The sequence below is a fragment of the Leptopilina heterotoma genome, unplaced genomic scaffold, assembly GCF_015476425.1.
Source record: "Leptopilina heterotoma isolate Lh14 unplaced genomic scaffold, ASM1547642v1 Lhet_144, whole genome shotgun sequence".
In the NCBI taxonomy this organism is placed as follows: domain Eukaryota; kingdom Metazoa; phylum Arthropoda; class Insecta; order Hymenoptera; family Figitidae; genus Leptopilina; species Leptopilina heterotoma.
The window spans coordinates 179,470-201,790 of record NW_025110862.1 but is presented as its reverse complement, the minus strand read 5'-3'; the positions used below and the strand labels follow the sequence as shown (position 1 = coordinate 201,790).

Genomic DNA, 22,321 nt, shown 5'->3' with positions numbered 1-22,321 from the left:
ACCGGAAACAGATTTATTTCTCGAATAAAAACTGTATTATTTTAATCCTTTTTTTACTTTTAGAGAAAAAATAATATATTGAATGGTGGAAGAAATTAAAATTGAGAATAAAGATTATTAGGTACTTAGTGTAAATAAAAAATAATTTCACGGCTAAAGTATCGACTTCTTTTTAATTGTCAAAATCAGAGTTTGATGGGTATTCCCCAGGGCCAAGCAGCTGAAACTTTACTCACATTGTTAAAGTTAGAAAGCCTTTCAGTAAAATTCAACTTTGATAATTGTTCTAGGAAAATTACTGTTTTCCTTTCTAAACTTGGAAACTTTGATAAAGACGAGATTTTGAAAAGTATTCCTACAATAGTAAAGTTTTAGCGCGAAATTATGATTGATTGGGCGATTTCTTTTTTTTTAATTTATAATAAGAGAATAAATAAAAAAATAATTTGTTACAACTTAAAAAATAATATGGAAAACTAAAAAAATTACATTAAAAATAATCTTGTCATTTTAAAAAATATAAGTTATTCATAAAAATTTTAATTGAAACGAGTTTACATTGGAATTTTTTTTTTATTGAATTTTTATAGGAATATAGAAAGTTTTTGTTACTTTTAAAATTAGCTTCTAAATTATTGACATTTAATTATTTTGATAATTCAATTTGTTTTTCTATTTTTAAAACTCAGTACTAATAGTTTACTATCGATTAACTATTTAGCGTGACACAGAAAATAGAACTTGGATTCATTTTGATCAGAGAATAAATTGACAAAATAATGTCATCTATTATAATTTTATTGTTTAATAATAAAAATTCTATTTCTATTATTATCTAGGTAAATTTATCCTTATTTCTTTACTTATTAGTAGGCTTTTCTATTTTAAATTTATTTTTTATAATTTTTCTTCACAGAATAGTTAATGATAGCAGAGATATTGAAATGTAATTTAAAAAAATATTAAATTCAAAGTTTTTATCACTTTTAAACTTAATTGAATGTTATAGTAGACATTGAATCTCATGTTTCAGAACTTTTTTCTAACTTTAAAAACTTTTTGAATTAGTTAAGATTTAATGTTTTTGTGCTTTCGATGAGAATAACGGTAAATTAAAAACGTATAATTTAAAAATAAGGAATAATTATAATTGTTTAAAAATATATAAATATGAAAATATTTTTTACAACATTATCAATATTTGCCAATGAACGTTATATAAGAGTATTATAAATTTAGTTTATTGTATACTTGAGAGAGAAAAAAACGTTTAAGATAAGAGAATATACGGGAAATTTTAAGAAAAAATATGAGGCTCTTAGGACTCGTTAAGAAATTTTACGTACTTTTGTGCATTACAAATTTTAATGGGAGCACTTTTAGTATAACGCGGAAACAAGTTTCGAATCTCGGGTCTATTATTTTTATCTTCTAATTCAAAATAACTTCGTAAATTCTTCCATATTTTAAATTTAGAATTTATTTTTAAACTAAAATTTTTTTTATTTTTCAAATAATAAAATAAATTATTATTTATGTTGAGAATTAATAATTTGCATGTGACTGTAAAAAAATATTTATCCCCCTATAAAATTTTTTTTTCAACTCAATTCACTGTTATAACATCCTGAAAGTATTTCTTAAGAAATTGGCAACTCAGTTTACCATGTTTTCATTCTCTCAACGTGAATTCCTTTAACTTTATGTTTACCAACCATTTTCTCACTTGCAATGTATAAACTTAAAAGGTGTCGTAAATGTTGTAATTCGAGTGTAAAACTTTTCACTGGTCAAAGTAAAATGCCAAAGTCAGGGAAGACTTTAGATACAACATGAAAATCAAGTTCTGTTTTCCTTTTTTACAGTGGCTATAAAAGTTTTTCATTTTGTTACACACACACACATACTATGTGTATTTACGTGCAATGCAAAAGGGAGAAATATAAAAGACCCTTCAATTTTACGATTCTGCTTTTTTTGAAAAATAAATTCAGTTGTATTTTTTTTAAACCCCACATTGTCGGGTGATTTCTTTTGTCGTATGTAAGTGCAATAAAGAAAAGGTTGAATAGCTTTTATTGTTTTTTTTAATTTGTTTTTAGGAAACTGCGAGGTCGTGGGTTCAAGAAATTGAGTGGAATTTTGAAGAAGATGCTTAGAGGACGGAGGAAGAAGACAAGTGGCGCCACGGCGAGAGAACGAAGTAGACAGTCCCGCCCCGGCCCAGAAACATACTGGTAGAGTGGAAGCGAACAGCGATTCGATATCATGTGCTATTCAATGAATCATTTGGTGACAGATAATAAAAAGATTCTTAAATATGATGTTTTTCCTAAAACTATTTTTTCTTCGTGATTCTATAATTATCAACTAAATTACCAAGAATTTCTAAAAGACTTAAAAAATATATATTCCATAAAAGTGTAATCAAACAAAAATTTTCTCTTCGTGATTCTATAATTATCAACTAAATTATAAATGCCACTAGATAAGTGGACCACAAATAGAATAAACATTATCCGAACAGTAAATTATTCATTCAGACAAAGACTTTCAATTTCCTGCAATTAGAGGTTATGTTCAAAGACAGAGTAAGAAAAACATAATTTTTAATGATTTTTTCACAAAAAGCCTTCGATTGTAACTGAAAGAATATTTTTATTTTCTATCTCAAAAAATATAGAACTGACAAAGAAAAATATCAACAACTTTTTTTTCCAAAAAAAAGAAAGTGTAAGAATTTAAAATTTTTTTTGCATAAATATCACAAGAGGCGAATTTCTTGTTCGAAAACAAAATCTGTAATCCGTGAAAAAGTAACAATGGAACAGGACGCTTCGCTGCTTTTAACGACGTATTATTGCTCCTGTAACAATAACGCATCCCGGCATATAACTTTTCTGTTGGAATCGAGCGCGACACAACATTGCAACAATATAAACAGTTGACCTGAATTTATCACCACGTCAACTTTTTTTTTTTTTTTTTGAAAACCACCTCGACAATTGTGTGTAAAAAGTAAAAGAGATATATAGGTAGACCAGGGTGAAGCAGACAACCCTCTCTCTGATGTTCGATGAAAAATTTCGTGGTGCACACTATGAATGTGAAAGGGTAGGGGAAAATAAGTCCACATTTACGAGGGTTAGTGCGTTATGTACTTTTCAATCGATTTTCCACAGTGGTTGACTATCCATTAACCTCGATACGCATTTCCTGGCTATCATTTTTTGTGCATCTGATGAACTCTCGAGGGCAATAATAGACTGTGGTTATAAAATTTTCCATTTTATGAATCTCAACATTTAAAAAAAAATTTTATTTTCTCGTAATGACAAGTCAAGGGGTTTTTTTTTATTTCTCTAAAATTATACCCTTCGCTTTTATATATTCTTTCCTAGAAGGAATATTTACTTTTTTTAACCTGAAAAACATTTCGATTGATGATTCACTAGTTTTTTAAATAGTGAGAAAAAAATTTTTTCACCACTACGTTGAAAAAAAAAAATTTAATTCAAATTGGAAAAAAAAATTTCTTTACACACAAAATAATATTCTTTATGAAAAGAAAAATTCTATTACATGCTTATTTTCAAATAAGGAAACAGAAAAATTATTAAAGATAATTAAAAACCAACATTTTGAATATGCCAAACATGTGTAAGAAAATTAGAAGATGGTAATTAATGGAAAAAGGGAAAATGGAGATTTTCAAATGAGTTTGAAAATTAAAATGAGAAAGAATTGAGGTTGAGGTTGAATTCTTAAACCTTGCCAGAGATGATATCGAGAGAAAACTGGAATAATTTCACAGTAATTAAAATGTAAAAGCTTTTTGGAATAGTATTGATTTCTTTAAAATCATGAAAACTTTAAGGATAACCTTTTTCTTTAAGGTTTTCTTTTTTTCTTGTTTCTTTAAATTTACATCTAATTACTCCTACATTTCTTATCTGTTGTTTCTATTTTTTATTTTCATTTTAAATTTCACCATTTTCTCATTTTGTGTTTTATAATGAACTTAGTAAAACATTTAATTAGGAGTTTTTCGCATTTTTACGACATTAAGAGAAGAAATATTGGAGCAAAAAAATTTACAGGCATATAAAATGGCCAAAGAAATGCATCAAACAATAACTTTTAATTTTTTCAGTCTGAAAGCTAAGTAGAGAGAAGGAGAGAGAGACTACTTTTCAAAGTACGAAAAGTTTATATGACTTTAATAAACTCTTTTTCAGTGGCGATAGTATTACCTGCCATCAAAGTAAGTACAAGTTTCTGATTTATCAATTTTTCTTAAGTTCAAAAGGAATCCAATAAAACGAACAAAAATTAAGGCATTTCTCTAAAGGATAGAAAGGAATAAGGTTTTAAAGAAAAACCTTCTTTTGAACATATTTTCAATTTTAAAAATTAATCAAAAAGAAAATTAATAAAAACAATTTTAGAAGGATGATCTAATGGTTTTTTTCTATTCATCATTTTAATTTCTATTTTTCTATTTAAGTGTACTAATTACTGCTATATTTCTACCAAACTCTCGCAGTAATTGGTGAATTTCTTTTCACTTTATTTATTAATTCAGTTTTAATGGTATATTACAGTAGGAATGAAAAATATATATACATATTTATGGATTAATTTTAACAACAGTAATTTTTTATTGCATTTCAAGTGTACGGACAACATGCAACGAAATACAATTAGAATCCCTCTTGATATTTACCTTTCTTTATCAATATGCAAAATCTTTTCTTTTAATCATTATTGGTTCTATTATTATGCTCGATAAGCATATAATGGAGTCATTAATGCTAGTTCTCTATCTACGTTCCGAATCATTGAAAATATTTTTTTACCCTACTTTCTTTTTTCATTCTGAAAAACAGACTTTTTGTAATTATTTTTAAACATTTAGTTGAAAATAGTTTCAAAACAGTTTTTTTCAAATCATTCAAACATCAAGGTGCTATTTTTAGACAAACTAGGATAAGCTTCTGAACATTTTTATTTTATTTGAACTAGAATGCTTTCTGGATAACTTACAAATTTACACTAAAATTCCTTTTGAGATCAGCGAACATTTATTTATTTTGTAAAGTATAGTTAAAGTATTTGTAGCAAAATTAAAAGAAAATATTTGTTACAAAATGGAAGAAATATTCAGAGCAAAATGGTAATTTTTTCGAAATATTCCCTAATGTGCAATTTTAAATTTAAATAATCATCTTTAGGAATGTTCTTTATTTTTTTCTGTGGAAGATTCATTCAAAATGACATCTGAGAAAAATTTCTTAGAAAAAAAAAGAAAAAATTACAGCATTATCACATCTTACAGTAAAATGTTTCCATTTTCTGTAAGATGATTCCATTTGTCTTTAAAATTACCTTCATTTTGTTAAAAAAAATTCTATTTTCTTCCTGAAATGCAATAACATTTTTTTAAATCACCAATATTTTTGATTTATTCTTTTCTTATAAGTGTTAATAGAAAAATGTTGAATAACTTTTACTGTATTTTTAATTTCTTTTAGGAAACTGTAAAGTCGAGAGTTCAAGGAATTTAATGGGATTTCGAAGAAGAGGCATGGAAGACGGAGGAAGAGGACTAGTGGCGCCACGGCAAGAACTCAAAGTAATCAGTCCCACCGCGGACCCAGAAATAAGGTAGTAGAGTGGAAGCAAACTGCGAGTAGACATTATCTGTTACTCAATGAATTACTTGGTGACAGATAATAAAAAAGATTCTTAAATATGGTGTTTTTCCTAAAACTATTTTCTCTTCGTGAATCTATAATTATTATCAACTAAATTAACAAAAATCTCCAAGTCAGTGATAAAAGAATTATCAAATCTTAATGTCTGTTCTCGATTAATAACTTGGTGACAGATAATAAAAAAGATTCTTAAATAGGGTGTTTTTCTTAAAACTATTTTCTCTTCGTGAATCTATAATTATCAATTAAATTACCAAGAATTTCTAAGCCATAAATATAAAAGTACAGTATTATCAAATCTTAATGTTTGAGCCTTAGTGAATCACTTGGAGAAAAAAAATTATGAAAAGTTTTCATAATATAATTCTTTTTCTAAGAGTATTTTCTCTTCGTGATTCTATAATTATCAACTAAATTACCAAGAATCGCTAAGTCAAAGATAAAAGAATTATCAAATCTTAATGTCTATTTCTCAATTAATTACTTGGTGACATAACAAAAAAAATTCTTAAATATGATGTTTTTCCTAAAACTATTTTCTCTTCGTGAATCTATAATTATCAACTAAATTGCCAAGAATTTCTATGTCATAAATGAATAACTTGGTGACAGATAATAAAAAGTTTCTTAAATATGATTTTTTTAAAAACTGTTCTTTCTTCATGATTCTATAATTACGAACTAAACTACCAAGAATCACTAAATAATAAAAAAATTATCGATAGCAAAATTTCGTATTATCACATTTTTCTGTAAAATCTTTTCATTTTCCGTAAGATGATTCCATTTGTCTCTAAAATTACCTCTATTTTCCTTTAAAAGAAAAATCTCTATTTGCTTTCAGAAATCGCACATTAGAGAGAAAACTCCTTTCCTCGGCAAAGGATAATAAGCAATTTTTCTTTGGAAAAACGAAAACATTTATTTCACTATAAATTTATTTTTTGAAAGCAAAACTCACCTTTGCGTCACGACTTTTCATCTCCTGTCTCCTTGGCACATAGTTGTTTCCATCAGGATAAACGAGATTCCTAATGATCCCATTGAATCTAGGCTCAAATATAACACTCGGCAGAGCTAATAGAGTGAGTTTACTATTATACCAACTCGGCATACCACCAATATAAACATCCGAATTTCCATTAATTTTACCAAATTCAAATTCCTTTCCCCTTGATGTTGACGTTGCAGCGACACCATCAACATTGAGTGTTGTATTTTCATTATTCCTCGTTATTTGCACCTTATGCCAATGACCATCACCCAAATCACGACCAACAGTAACAATTTGTGCACCACCACCTAAATTATATCTCAATCTTAACGCACTCTCAACTAATTTCACTTCAAAAAAATCATATGTCCCACCATCGTCCGTATATAATAATAATCCATTGCCCTGCTCTGTTTTAAATTCAAATTCCAATGTACCATTTAATGCCGCATTCCATTTACGGAATTGTGCATAACTCGTTGCCGAGCCCTCAAGGACAAATGTCAAAGTCTGACCCAATAACGGGAACAGTAAAAAAATGACACACCAATCGCGAGTCATTTTCCTCCTCCAACCTAACCTCCAAAAAAGGTCAAGCTGCTTTTTTATATTTACAAATCATTAAAGTAGAAATAAAATACTATCCAATTGATAATTGATCCATGTTTGTTTTTTTAATCCCCGCGCGTACACTGATAATCCACAGAAAAAAAATTTTCAACAATCACTTCACTCCGCGTTTTCACCGTCGCTTCACATGGAGGGTCTCTACCCTCAACCTAACCTCGACGTTGCCCTCGAGGCCAGTTCGTGACACACTTTCCAATTATAACCAATGAGGTTCATCAACCTCTTTATCAACATCACTAATCGTCATTCATCATCATAGAGCTCATGATTTTGTGACAAAAGAAAAACAAATAATCACAAACAGCTTTGTATTTGCAAGAATGATGAAGTTCGAAAATGGAGGACTTCAGGTTAGAGAGAAAGAAGACACAGAGAGAGACAGAGAGAGAGAGAAAGAGAAAAAGACAGAGAGAGGGAAAGGATTTTAAGAAAAAAAGATTTTTTGTTATAGTAACAGTGAGCAGTCAGGTTAGCACCAAGTTATTTGACGATCGATCCGCGACTCGTCGGTTCGCGTACGCCCCATTTTTTCTCTCTTCTCTTTTTATTATTATATTTCCTTGGTTATATTTCCCCCCGAAATATTTGTTATTAGTTGAACGACGTCTTGTTTTACGATCGACGTATAATAAAAAGACAACGGATCCTCGTCTCCGTGTTCCTCTGCGGCAACGCTTTGTTATAACTGAGCATCCCTTCGCCGTTTTTCTCGTTTGTATTTTCTATGTATGTATAGATATGTATGTTTGTGTGTGTGTATGAATGTATATGAGGGGATAAAAAGGGAAAGAGAATTAAAATGGGAGGAAGTGGAGGATCGACCCTCACGACGGCTCCCGTTGATACTGGCCACCTCTCTCTGATTTTCTCGTAGCGTCAAAGTCGTCGACGTTACGACGCACACCCCCGACGCCGACGCAGCGCGCCACTATTTTGCGCCTGCGCATTATCATCTAAAACATCCCCAAAATAAATGACGACGGTGGCTACATCGCACCTGAAAAGAACCACGGACTTAAGGGTAGGGATATTCCACACAACACGTATGCAACTCCGTTTGAACGTACTACTACCACCACCACCGCCTCTACCACTACCTTTACTCTCTATCACTATCTCTACCACTACTACTACGAGACTACTACTCCTACTACTTCTGCTACCACTACTAAACTTCCGAGGAACGGCGAGAATTGAAGCCACTTTTGGGTGAAATCTCCCCGAGATGTGTTTTCCCTAGCTCTGTGGGTGAATCATCTCTCCTCGCAGGACGATCCACTTGCAACTGTGTCAATGATGTTTTACAGCGCGTGGACTTTCGATTTTTGTTCATTTTTTTTATTTTGCTAAATGTCGAATTCCGTTTACATATCACTACTATTTCTTGTTTATATTTTGCAGAAAATATCGTGAGAGGAAACATTTCTCGAGTAACTCATAAACTATTTGGTATTTGCAAATAACTTATTAAGTTTCTTCTGAAACTCATATTGTTATAAAAATTAATTAACCATGTACAAATTTTCCTAAGATTCCTTATCAACAACTGAATTCTAACAGGAAATGGTTGGGCATTTTCAGTGACGCTCAGATCTTATAAAAATGGTTCTACAAGAAAATCTGGCAAGAACCCCACAAGGACCTTTTAAGAAATATTATTTTTTCATCGTTATTTTTTATAATCATTTTAGCTTACTGATAACCAATTAATTAATATAAAGAATAAAATTAAAGAAGATAAGATAAAATTTTATTATCGAATATTTATTATACTTTCTTGGACATTGAATAACTGTTTTATATAGTTGATTGCAAATTTTTATTTTTCCTTAATTATTTTATATTGTTTAATAAATGCTTACTCAAGTAAACGTTCTCATAAAAATTTATCATGGGACTCATAAATCCGGGATAACTCATAAAATGATCTCCGCAAATAAAATAATTTTACATCTGTAATTACATTACAAATAATTTTTACATATAATTTTACAATTTTGACATTAGCTGTAATAATCCATAAACAAAATTGTAGTTTACGTGGAACTCATAAATATATGTAAACACTGATAAAGTTGCACTAAAAACTCATAAATATTAAATAACTCATAAAATAATCAATATAAGCGAAACACATTAATTTCTTCAAATAATAAAGTAACAGTGCTTTTTAAATACTTTAGAAATAAATTTGAATTAAAAGACATCGAATTAAAAATAAATTAAATAAAATGAAAACATCTAAATGAAATCAATTAAAATTGAGAAATAGAATTTTCTAAGTATTCGATACATTTGAAAACTTTTTTTGTGGATATCCTATAAATTAGGTTACAACAAAATTTACTATCTATATTATCAAAAAAAATTTAATTACAGTTGAATTATAAATTTTTTTAACAGGTTACAGACAACAAAAAACAAAATAAGAATAAGAATAAAACTAGAATAAAAAAAACTGAATTGCATCAAACGTAAGATTTATTAGACAGGATGTTTGTGGAAAAGGAGATAAAATTCAACGAAAGAAACTGTGTTACAATTTTTCTTTTTTCGCATTTCAGGCAAATTGAGGTTTTTTTATTTTTATTTTTTTGGAAAAGTCTCGTAACGCTTTAAAGAAAAAAAGTAAAAAAAAAAGAAGAACGGCGAAGCGTCACGTTAATTAGTACCACGTCCCGTTTCTAAAGTCCTACACACCCAGAGTCTTGACTGCAACTAGGTAAGAAGAATACGGAGCAAAAAAAAAAGAAATCTCTGACAAGAAAGAAATAAAAGAAACGGGAAAAGAATGCGAATAAACGAAGAATGAATTGAGAAAAGAGAAAGAATTGTGATAGGACATCTGGTATTGTACATTGAAACTCAAGATTTTAATTTTGATCTTTTAAATCATCTTCTCTTGTTACTTTTGCCCTAACCATTGCAAAGATATTTCAATTTTACCAACTGCTCCCTTTTGTTTTTATTTATTTATTTTTTTAATATCGCACAAAAATATCGAAGTGCAATTCTTGCTTTTTTTCCCCTCTCAACCTCTATTTTCCCATTGTTAATTGAATTATTTCCTCGGGGATTTTTCCAATGGAGGCTTATTGAAAATTTAATTCAATTTAAAGTTAGCGGTGTTGGAAATTTTAAAAAGTATTTACTTCGAAACTAATTGGAATTATAAGACACGATATTTCTTTGAAAAAGTTGAATTTAAAAGGAAGAAATAAAAAAATAAGCTTTTGCTTACGCGCCTGAAAGTATGTAAAGCAATATTAATTTACTTTTTTTTATTAAGAGATTCTTGGTAATTTAGTTGATAATTATAGAATTACGAAGAGAAAATAGTTTTAGGAAAAACATCAGATTATAAAAAACTTTTTATGTCATCAAGTGATTCGTTGAAAAATAAACTGTAAGATGTGATAATACGATTTTTTATCACTGACTTATAGATTCTTGGTAATTTAGTTGATAATTATAGAATCACGAAGAGAAAATAGTTTTAGAAAAAACACCATATGTAAGAATCTTTTTTATTATCTGTCACCAAGTAATTAATTAAGAAACAGACATTAAGATTTGATAATTCTTTTATCACTGACTTGGAGATTTTTGTTAATTCAGTTTAGTTGATAATAATTATAGATTCACGAAGAGGAAATAGTTTTAGGAAAAACACCATATTTAAGAATCTTTTTTATTATCTGACACCAAGTGATTCGTTGAGAAATAAATTGTAATATGTGATAGTACAATTTTTTATCACTGACTTGTAGATTCTTGATAATTTAGTTGATAATTATAGAATCACGAAGAGAAAATACTTTTAGGAAAAACAACATATTTAAGAATCTTTTTTATTATCTGTCACCAAGCGATTCGTTGAGAAATAAATTATAAGATGTAATAGTACAATTTTTTGTCATTGACTTATAGATTCTTGGTAATTTAATTGATAATTATACAATCACAAAGTGCAAATAGTTTTAGAAAAAACACCATATTTAAGAATCTTTTTTATTATCTGTCACCAAGTAATTCATTGAATTACAGATGATGTTGACTACTCGGTCCACTTTGACACTTTGTCTCTAGTCCGGCAGCGAAACTGACTGCTTCGACTTCTCGCCGTGGCGCCTCTAGTTTTCTTTCTTCTTCTTCCACACATTTTTTCGCTATATATAGTTGACACACTCATTCTGAAATAAAAAGAGTAACAAAAAAATAGAGTGGCAGTCGACGATTGTTTTAGTCAAATTACTTTTGGTTAAATTATAAATAGCAATATTGGTTAAAAAAAATTATAAATTATAAATGAATTGATAACAGAATTTGTTATAAAAATTCTTGGTAATTTTGAAAAAACGTTCAAGATAGGATTTTGAAGAATCTTTCAGAAATTGCGATCTTCAGGTCATAAAATGACGTCATTTATAGATATTTAATGTCATGTCATGACGTCAGCTACTAGCAAGTGAGTAAAAACAAAATTTTCCAATAGTGACGCGTAGTCGTTTTGTACCACATCATCATACATTTTTCAACTTTCTCCAATACCATTACGTTATATTGATTACATGTCATTTTATTAACTTTCTTTTTATACATTTCCTTTTTTTTCATTGAAATTTAAAGCAAAATTGCCTTTCAAGGTTTTCTGATAAAAATAAAGACATTTTTTCTCAATTATCTTCCCCTTTGGATATTACATAAGTCAGTAATATATACACTAATTTGAAATTTTTGATATTAGTAAAATTAAATTGAAAAATAATATTAGGAAAATTAAATAAATATTAAGTCCCTTGTAATTGCAAATATCTAAAGTGAACAAAAAACAGTTTCCTGGATATTAGCCGGGAAAATAAGGATAATAATATTAAATTATATACATTACATTTCAATTTCTAAATTATATAAATTTTATTGCTTTTTTGAAAATAGAGAATATGTATAATGAAGTACTTTGTTATTTCTCAAACAGTCCGTTTTTGTTTTGCAAAGAAAGTGGTTGTATACAATGAAGTTGAAAGGATTATTTCTTTTCCTTTATATTTCTTAGGGTGAAGCACCAGGAATATCTTTAAAAAGTAATTACTACGATGAATTGATCAAGTATCTCAAGGAGGATTCAAAATTGCGACAGGTGGTGTTTGTTGTTGACGATTCACCAAACACTACAGAATCATTGATGATTTCACTTATGACAAGAGTAAATTTGTTTTTTCCAACTTTGAGCATATGTTACAGTGAAATGACAAATTCCATCTATAGAGAGAATAGATTCAAATTGTTCGTGCGGCCTAAAATTACTACATTGTTCATTTTACAGTGGATGAATGAGAGTACTTTATACACATTTGACGATTTTTTTAAAGACGAAAAAGATTTATTGAAAGGACCGTCAAAACCAAAGTGTTTAGTTGTAATCACTTTTCCCCTAAGTCAGAAGAATATTGATAGTATTTTTAATTCTTTCTGGAAAAAAAATTATTTTGACTTTACTTTATTACAACGGATTAATGTATCGCAACCTATGAAAATTGAAAGAAGTTATGAAAAATTAGAAATTTCAAGACAAATAAAACCTTTTGGTAAAAAATACTCCACGACGACGGTAGAATCTAAAAGTCAATGGTTTCCAAGTCATTTCATTAAAAAAAATTCGTCTGTAAGAAAAATCATAAAGGCTGAGGAATTGTTAAAAAGTTTTTTACGTGTGTCATGTATTAAAGTTAAAAAGTTACCTCTTTTATTGCTTAAAAGTACAATAACATTTAACAAAGAAGGTCCAGAATTGTCGAGTTTTTTAACGGACTTAAGAAATAAAGATAACAATCAACAAGAAAGATTTTCATTAAGCATTTTAGACACTCCCATTAATTCAAAGAAAAAGATTAAGTATATACGTGTTTTACAACTGAAGGTTCTTCAAGCAATAATTCCACATAAAGCAAAATTTACCAAAGATGTTGAAGTTTCAGTAGAATTTGTCTATTTAATCTTAATAACAGTTGGTTTAATTGCTGTTATACGATTATTAGCATTTTTACTAAAATTCAAGAAGAGTACATGGCAAAAATTGAATATCAGTCAAATTATAATGGGAATGTCTACTAACGTAGAACCTAAGAATTTGTTGGAAAGAATAGTTTTTGGTTCACTACTGATAACATGCATTGTTTACGTTAGTTATTTTTATACAAGAATTTTAGACATTAATTTTCAAGCAGCTCCAGAAATTTCAACTCTAAATGAACTAATCAATTCGTCATTGATATTTGTGGTACCAAATGTTTTTATGTTTAAATCTTTGTTGTATACAGATCGTAGTCTGTTGGTTAATAAAACTAAGGTACTTAAAGGTCCTTTTGGAGAAGAAATTTGTCTAAAATATTTAAATGAATATCGGAACATCACATGCCTCAGTTATAATGCAGAATATCATGTTGAACAATTTGAGGCTAAACATGGAAAAATAAATGTTAAAATACTGAAAGAAAATTTAACAAATTATGTCTTTAATCTCATGTTTGAGTCTTTTTCACCTTATATGGACAATGTAGTTAAAACGATTTTAAAAGTTATAAAATTTGGATTAGTTAAGGATCTCCATCAATCAGTTGAGCCTTCAAGGAAGTATACAACTCCAGAATTAATCTTTACTGATGTACTCCTAGTAGTATTGTTATGTGTACTAGTCATTGGATACTCTCTAGCTACCGTAGCTTTTTTATTTGAAAAAATTATACCAAAGTTCAAAAGCAGATTTTTGCAGAAGTCAAAATTTCGATTTGTAAACTAAGGAGAAAACTATAATTGATGTTCCAAATTAGGAACATTTTTCAGTAGGTAAGAAAAATCAATTTTTCACATTTTACTAATAGAACTTAATTTAGAGCTTTTAGTATTTAATCATAGGATTTATTTTATAATTCTAATAATCAACTTTCATTATTTTAGATTTTTTATTTTTACAATTAAAAAGCACATTGTAGAATTCTAAAAAATGTTGCGTTAAAAAAATATTCTAACTAAAAATTAAGAAAAAATTATACGTATTTGCAATTTGTTGAAACGATGATGTCTGTCACTATTTTGTAGTTGGGTTACATGTACAGTTACTTGGGGAATTTGATGGAAAGGAACTGAGCCTGAGAATATTCGAGATAGCTTATACAGCTTCCGTTCAAGGGGAAATTCGAATTTCCCAGCGAAGCGTAATTCTCTCGATCTGCCTCGCCACTAGAGACCAATGGATGAGAAGTTTCTCCTCGACTTTAGCGAACTGGTGCGAAAAGTTTCTCACCCCGATTTGTGATGGTGGTGAACTAAAGAAAATCAAATACAATGTCTCAATGGATAAACACATATTCGTTGACCTGACACTGTTTATAAATCTTGATTTAAACTTATATTTTAGTTTAAACTTTCTTTTTTTGGTTTCATATGACAATTTTTATGTATAGTATAAATAAATTATTAAAAAAATTTACCTCAGTTAAAAGTTTCTTTTTGTTTCTATAAAATTAATATAAAAGATTATTGAATATTTATTTTAGTTACTTAAGCATCATTACCTTGCATTATAAGTTGATTCTATTTCTTTATTTTTTATTTAAATTTTTCAAACATAACCTATAGTTTTTGGCTTCTTTGGTTTCTTTTTCATAATTCTTCACACTTGTTTTTTCAAAGAAAAGGAATTGTAATTTTTGTGAAAGATAGTAATTTGTGGTATGACCTGCCAAAGGGAAAGAAATTACTTACAGAATTCCAGAGAGACTATAGTCATTTGACACAATTGCAGAGAAGGCTTCATTAGTCAAAAGCACGTTTTGATATATCTACGAGCTATGAACATTCAATCTTACAAGAATCAATTCAATATTAAACTATAGAAAATAATGAATTTATCGTAGTTAAATTCTTGATATTTTTGACGATACACATAAATTTGTATGTTTTAAAATTATTCTAAAAAGCATCAAATTATTTAATTAATAAATATTTAAAATTTTTAATAATTTCAATCTATCAAATTAATAAGAATTTTAATACGGCAGATGGTTAGAAAATCATGACGAAAAAAATTGTAAAAACAATAAATATTTTTATATTTTAATCAGTGACTAAGAGATTCTTGGTAATTTAGTTGATAATTATAGAATCATGAAGAGAAAATAGTTTTAGGAAAAACACCATATTTAAAAATTTTTTTTATTATCTGTCACCAAGTAATAATTCAGAAACAGACATTAAGATTTGATAATTCTTTTATCACTAACTTAGAGATTTTTGGTAATTTAGTTGATAATTATAGAATCACGAAGAGAAAATATTTTTAGGAAAAACACCATATTTAAGAATTTTTTTTATTATCTGTCACCTAGTGATTTAATAAGTATTAGACAGTAGTTTGTGATAATACTATTACTTTTCTACCACTGACTTAGAAATTCTTGGTAATTTAGTTGATAGATAATTATATCATCACGTAGAGAAAATGGTTTTAGAAAAAACACCATATTTAAGAATCTTTTTTATTATATGTCATCAAGTGATTCGTTAAGAAATCAATTGTAAGATGTGATAGTAAATTTTTTTGTTACTGACTTAGAGATTCTTGGTAATTTAGTTGATAATTATAGAATCACGAAGAGAAAATAGTTTTAGGAAAAACACCATATTTAAGAATTTTTTTTATTTTCTGTCACCAAGTGTGTCAATTAGTAACACATGTTGTCTACTCGGTGTTCGCATTCAGAATATCACTTCACTTCTGGGTTCGCGCGGCGGGACTGACTCCTTTGACTTCTTGCCGTGGCGCCACAAGTCGTCTTCCTCCTCCAGCTTTCCTGCAATTCAAAATGCGTTTAACAATTTTTAAAATAGGCTAACTCTTTCTTTTCTCTTTAAGTTCGAAATTGAAAATTTAATTAATAAAAATAAAAAGTTAAAATCTATTTTTCAAACTTTATTTAAACTTTCTAACAGAGTTTACATTTGAAAGGAATTTTAACTTTTAGGTTAACTAAATCATTCCATGGAATTGACAATTGTCATTTTGAAATAAAGGGAATGACAAGAAGAATAGAGAAGCAGTCGACGATTGTTACACTCAAAGGGATTTCAAAATAAATCCTGAATAGGAATATTGAGTGAAAAGCTACATCCATTTAAAGGAACAGTTTATAGGAAACAGTGAATGTGAAATCTCACATTCAACTTTCAAGGGCGTTTGTAAATTCTCTTTAGGCATAATGTCAAGAGAGAAACAGAGAAAGAGAGAGAGTGAGAGGGAAAGGGAGAATTTCCCATCATTGTGTTTTAGTTCTTTTAAACACGAAAATAGGAGGCCACTCTTCTCGCGACAAGAGCACACCCAGGGAAAGTGAATTTTCAAATTGGGAAACGGTGAGAGAAGAGGCGTCGCGTCACCTTTATGTAAATGCAGATAGAATTGGAAATGTATAAATGCTGAATTGGAAATTCAGAATTCTGTCATGCGAAGCGATTGGTCTCCCACACCTGTACTCACTCGACCATGAATCTACCCTCGAGATCCTTTCTCTCTCATTTCCCCCCTCCTTTTTCTCTCTCATTCTATCCCACACTCACTCTCTCTCTCGCGTTCGTTGGTAGGAAAAAATTGCCAAAGTACGATTTACTCGTTGAATTTTCACGAATCTATACCTGTATCCCAGATGTAGGGGAGAAAAATTTAATATGTAAAAAATTTAATTAAAACGTTCAAATTCAACTATATGGGATATTTTTCCAAACGAATTTGAATTTTATTTTTATTATTCACAATTTTTTTGCCTACATCTCTTTTATTACGATTGACAATCATTTTGTCAAATTGATTCAAACAAAAAAATTTATTTAAAAATTACCTGGCGCAATTATGTATAGTCGATAAATCGAAAAAAAATTACAATATTAGTACATTAAAGTCATTCGACTTTAATGTGCGTACGATTTAGTCATTCGATTGAGTTTGTGAAAGTCAGTAGAAAAGTTCACCAATAGTCAGACATGAGAAATCAGTAGTGAAAGTATTTTATAGTCATACTTTACCGCGTCTACAAAAGCGACACGAACGATGGACTATTTATTTTTTAATTTGTAAATCTAAACTTATTTTCTTTTTGAAAGAATTCAATTTTCTCCGCATTATATTAAAATTCTTATTTTCTAAAAATCAGTCACACTCGAATTGTTCCGTTGAAAAAGAGCATTCAACTTGGCAATTGGATAGACTGAAAAGCAATTATTACGCGGAAAAAGACCACGCAATTCAAACGTCTACGTCTGGAATCGCCAAACTTTTCATCCGGTTCGATATTAACTTATTCTCCTTCTTTCTTTCTCCTGGTAAATTCAAGAAAATGTTGAAGAGGACGTTAAACCTGGTAATTCAAAAAAAAAACTTTTCTCCTCATCAAGTCGTGAATCTCGATTCGATGAAAAAAATTTTTCTTCACTTCCCTTTCCTCCTCTAGCGTAGTCTTATAATTTATTCAAAAAAATAAAAGGGAAATGAAAAAAAAGCATATCACAAAAGCTCCTTCTTCCTCAAACTTAATCCTAGAGCTCGAGCTTCATTCACAAATTTTTGTTTCTACCTAAAAAGTTTACTTCTTTGAAAAAAGTATATAAGTGTATCAAAAAAAATTATTATCAAATTTTTCTCGTATAATTTCAGAGAAAAATTGATTCCAATTTCTTTTTTTTGAATTCAAACTGAATTGCCAAGATTTGAAGTATTGATGATGACATGCAAAACACTAAAAGCGGGTTTTCAAAGTATATATGTGGCGCTTGGGTTTGTGGAAAGAGAGAAACGGGAGTTTGTGGGTTCGAATGGAGGACAGAAAAATTTCCATGGACATTATGCGCAAGGATCACTTCTCCCTTTTGCACTTCAAAAACTCCTCGCGGTAGAAAATGATATATTGAAAGGTGCAGGTCAATGATATGCGGTATCTGTCGCGCTATCACCGACACTAGAAACCATTTTCCATTTTGTCCATTCGTAGAGAGAAATATTTGAAAATTATCGCCTTAAATTATAGATTAATTTTTTTTCGAAATTAAAATAACTTAATTTTAGAAATTTTAGTGTTTACATTTTGGGAATATTTTCTTTACAATTTCTTTTTAATTGTAGTTAGAAATTTAGTAAAAACGCTTTAATTTTATATTCAATATTTCCCTCTTCAAATATATATTTATATTAAAAATGTATTCTTTTAATTATAAATAAAAGTCTAATTAAAATGGAATAAATAATAATTATACATAAAAAAATAATAAATATTTGCATACTTTGATTAGCCAGCAAAAGATTCTTGGTAATTTGGTTGATAATTATAAAAAACTTTTATTATCTGTCATCAAGTGAGTCAATGAGAAATAGACACTATGATATTATTTTTTTTCTATCATTGACTTAGAAATTCTGGGTAATTTAGTTAAAAATTATAGAATCACGAAGTAAAAATAGTTTTAGGAAAAACACCATATTTAAGAATCTTTTTTATTATCTGTCACCCAGTGATTCGTTGAGAAATAAATTGTAAGATGTGATAGTACAATTCTTTGTCACTGACTTACAGATTCTTGGTAATTTAGTTGAAAATTATAGAAACACGAAGTGAAAATAGTTTTAGAAAAAACACCATATTTAAGAATCTTTTTTATTATTTGTCACCAATTAATTAATTCAGAAACAGACATTAAGATTTGATAATTCTTTTATCACTGACTTAGAGATTTTTGGTAATTTAGTTGATAAGTATAGAAAAACACGATGAGAAAATGGTTTTAGGAAAAACACCATATTTAAGAATCTTTTTTATTATCTGTCACCAAGTGATTCGTTGAGAAATAAATTCTAATATGTGATAGTACAATTTTTTGTCACTGACTTATAGATTCTTAGTAATTTAGTTGATAATTATAGAATCACGAAGGGAAATAGTTTTAGGAAAAGCAGCATATTTATAAATCATTTATTATCTGTCACCAAATAATTCATTCTACTGGATGTCCGCTTCCACTTTACCACTTTGTTTCTGGGTCCGCGACGGGGCTAACTGCTTTGACTTTTCGCCGTCGCGCTACTTGTCTTCTTACTCCGACCGCCTCACACTTTCTTTCAGAATAGAACGCTTGTATTTTAAATGACAAATTCACTTTTCATAAATTTTTTTTATTTTTAGACTTCTAATAAAAATTGTCGTTAACAATACGGTTTTTAAATTTTTTACGACAATCTCTATAATATATTGATTGTTCTTTAAATACTAAACTTAAAATAAGAAATTCATAAAGGAAAATAATTTCTTTTTTTTACGAAAGATTTCGACTTTAGCAGCAAATAGTGACATCTATTAAAAGTCAATTTAACTCTTTGGTTTAGAGTTAGGTGTTTCATAATAATAATTTCGATACAAAATCAATACAGAATGACAGAAATAATTTTTTTTTTCAAGAAATAATTATTATTTTTCTCACTTGCTAAATTATTATAATTCATGAGAAAATACAAAGCCTCTAAAGAGCTCTAGATGACAGAAGTAGTTATGAAAAAGATTCTAGGACTTCCGGTCCTGAAAAAAGAAACAATGGCTTGTATTATTGAGGCATTAAATACATATACCACTTCATTTTGAGATTTCTTGAAAAGCCGCTGAGAGTGTTATCATTTTTACTCTCTGCTTCACTCAGTAATCGTTTCTCCTCCCCACTCATACTTTCCTTTTCTCTCTCTCTCTCTCTCTTCCTCTTTCTTTCTCACAATTCGTTTTTTTCTCTCTGAAAAATCTCTTTTTCCGCAGGCTCTCTCTTTTATACACTCCACCTATGACTTCCTCCAGCTCCTCTCTTACTGCCATTTTTCTTCGGGTTTCACATTAAACCCCTTTTCTAGTATCTTCACTTTAGTTTTCCTCCTTATACTTTTTTTTTGATTTTTTTCTTCTTTTTTTACGTTCTTTTTTTTCGTTCGCCTCTCTTTTGCACACTTCCCTTCACTGTGCGCGCTCATCACTTTAGTTATCTCCGTATCCCATTTCTCTCTCGTGCAAAACTTCAAGTCAGATGTCAGATATCTCAGGAGATGTAACGTCATGTTTTAGAGATTTTTTACAGGAAATGAAAGGCTCTTCACTTTATATATAAAATATGATAAAAATAAGAAATTTTCTGTCCATCATATACAGGTATATATTAATTATAATATATTTATTATATTATTGTTGTTGTTATTATTCTTATTGTCATTATTATTCTTATTTACATTACTACACTGAAAAAAAAAGTTCATTGAATCAAGTAAATGCATTTTCTTGACCTGATTTACTTGAAACAAACCCATATTTTCTTATTGGAAGAAATTTATTTTCTTGTGTCAAGTAATTTTGAGCATTGATCAAAGTTATTGGAATAAGAAAATATGGGTTTGACATAAGTAAATATCTTACTGTTTCAAACGAACTGTTTTACATGCGCCAAGTCTCGAAAAAGTATTGAATCAAGAATATCATGTTCTCACGTCAAGTAATTTACCTTGAGTCATTTGGTATCTTGAGTCAAATAATTTTTTTATTTCCTTTAAAGCAACTATTTATTTCATCCAACACCCATAGTCTTGAGCCAAGAAAATGGGAAGATTAATACAAGTTAATAATTGTTTCAACTCAATTAAAAATTATTTTGTTTCAAAGAAATATTAATTAATCTAAGCATTTCTTTTACTTGAAGCATTTCTATATTCTCATGTTTCAAAATCATTAATTTCTTGCGAGAATGTTATATTTTCTGGAATGAAATATTTTATTTATTCAATTCAATTAAGTGTAAGATCTTAATATAAGTAAATATTTGTTTCAAGTCGATTAAAAATTATATTCAATTAATCCCATATTTATTTGAAGAAAGAAATTCATTTTCTTGTGTCAAGTAATTATTAGCATTGAACAGAATTCTTGAATTAAGAATGTAGTATTTGGCGGAACTAAATATGTAATTATTTCAACCAAATATTTTACTTTTCCGAAGTACCAAAAAGTATTGAATCTAGAATATATGTTCTTAAGCGAAATAATAAAGTATTGTCTGGAGAATTCATGTTTCTTGAATCGAATCATTTTATTTATTTGCTTTGAAACTTTTTTTTACTTAACACAATGCCGGTGTTCTTGATCCAAGAAAATATTTTTCTTCAAATGTATATGCAACTTAAATATCAGTTTTTGAAAACTGTCCATTGAGGCTAGGATGGCATAGTGGTAGCGTGACGGCTTCTGGTGCGTGCAACCCGAGTTCAATTCCTCCGACCGTGGAAAATTTTCTTTCAAGGTATATTTGTTGTATTTGTGTTAAGTATTAATTAAATGTAAATATATATGTAAAATAATAATTATTTAATTATTTAAATAAAAAATATAAATGTTAATTAATTAAATAATAAAATGTTTGACCTAAGTATTAGAAAAGATGGGATGGAGGTAAGGGGGGGGGGGTAATTTAAGTAAATAATTTACTTGTATTGAGAAAGTATTTTTTTGATTGAAAACTATAAATTTTCTCAAATCAAGAAAATATTTTCTCGGACAGAGAACATACTTTCTTGATTTGATACATAAATGATTTTGAATTAATATATTCTGCATTTCTTACATGCTACTTAATTTCTTGGTAGAATTCCATATTTTCTTGGATCAAGAATATCTGTTCTTCTCACAAAATAAATGTTTTCTTCATTTAATCTTGAATTACTTGAACGAACGTTACAAAACATTGAATGAATCGAATAAAATAATTCAATCTATATATATTCTTAGAACAAGAAAATATTTTATTCATTTAATACATTTTATATTTCGTATAAGAAGATTAACTTCTTGGTCGAATTCCATATTTTCTTGGATCAAGAATATATGTTCTTCTCCCAAATATCCTATGTCAAGAAAAT

General features: G+C 28.6%; 1 protein-coding gene across 9 annotated transcripts in view; it reads right to left on the bottom strand.

Annotated features, from left to right (window-relative positions):
* The window catches only part of LOC122498227 (neurexin-1), a 413,730-nt gene that overhangs the window by 326,609 nt on the left and 64,800 nt on the right, over nucleotides 1-22,321 (bottom strand). For 3 of the 9 annotated variants that reach the window (XM_043605865.1, XM_043605869.1, XM_043605867.1), the window contains exon 1: nucleotides 6,679-8,464. The exons of 1 other annotated variant lie outside the window; for it this stretch is intronic. In XM_043605865.1, coding sequence (XP_043461800.1) covers nucleotides 6,679-7,272 — 594 coding nt within the window. In that variant the 5' untranslated portion in view covers nucleotides 7,273-8,464. Of the gene's footprint in view, nucleotides 1-6,678; nucleotides 8,466-22,321 lie in introns of those variants that run through there. 5 more of the 9 variants (XM_043605871.1, XM_043605870.1, XM_043605872.1 and 2 more) reach the window with 3 other exon arrangements.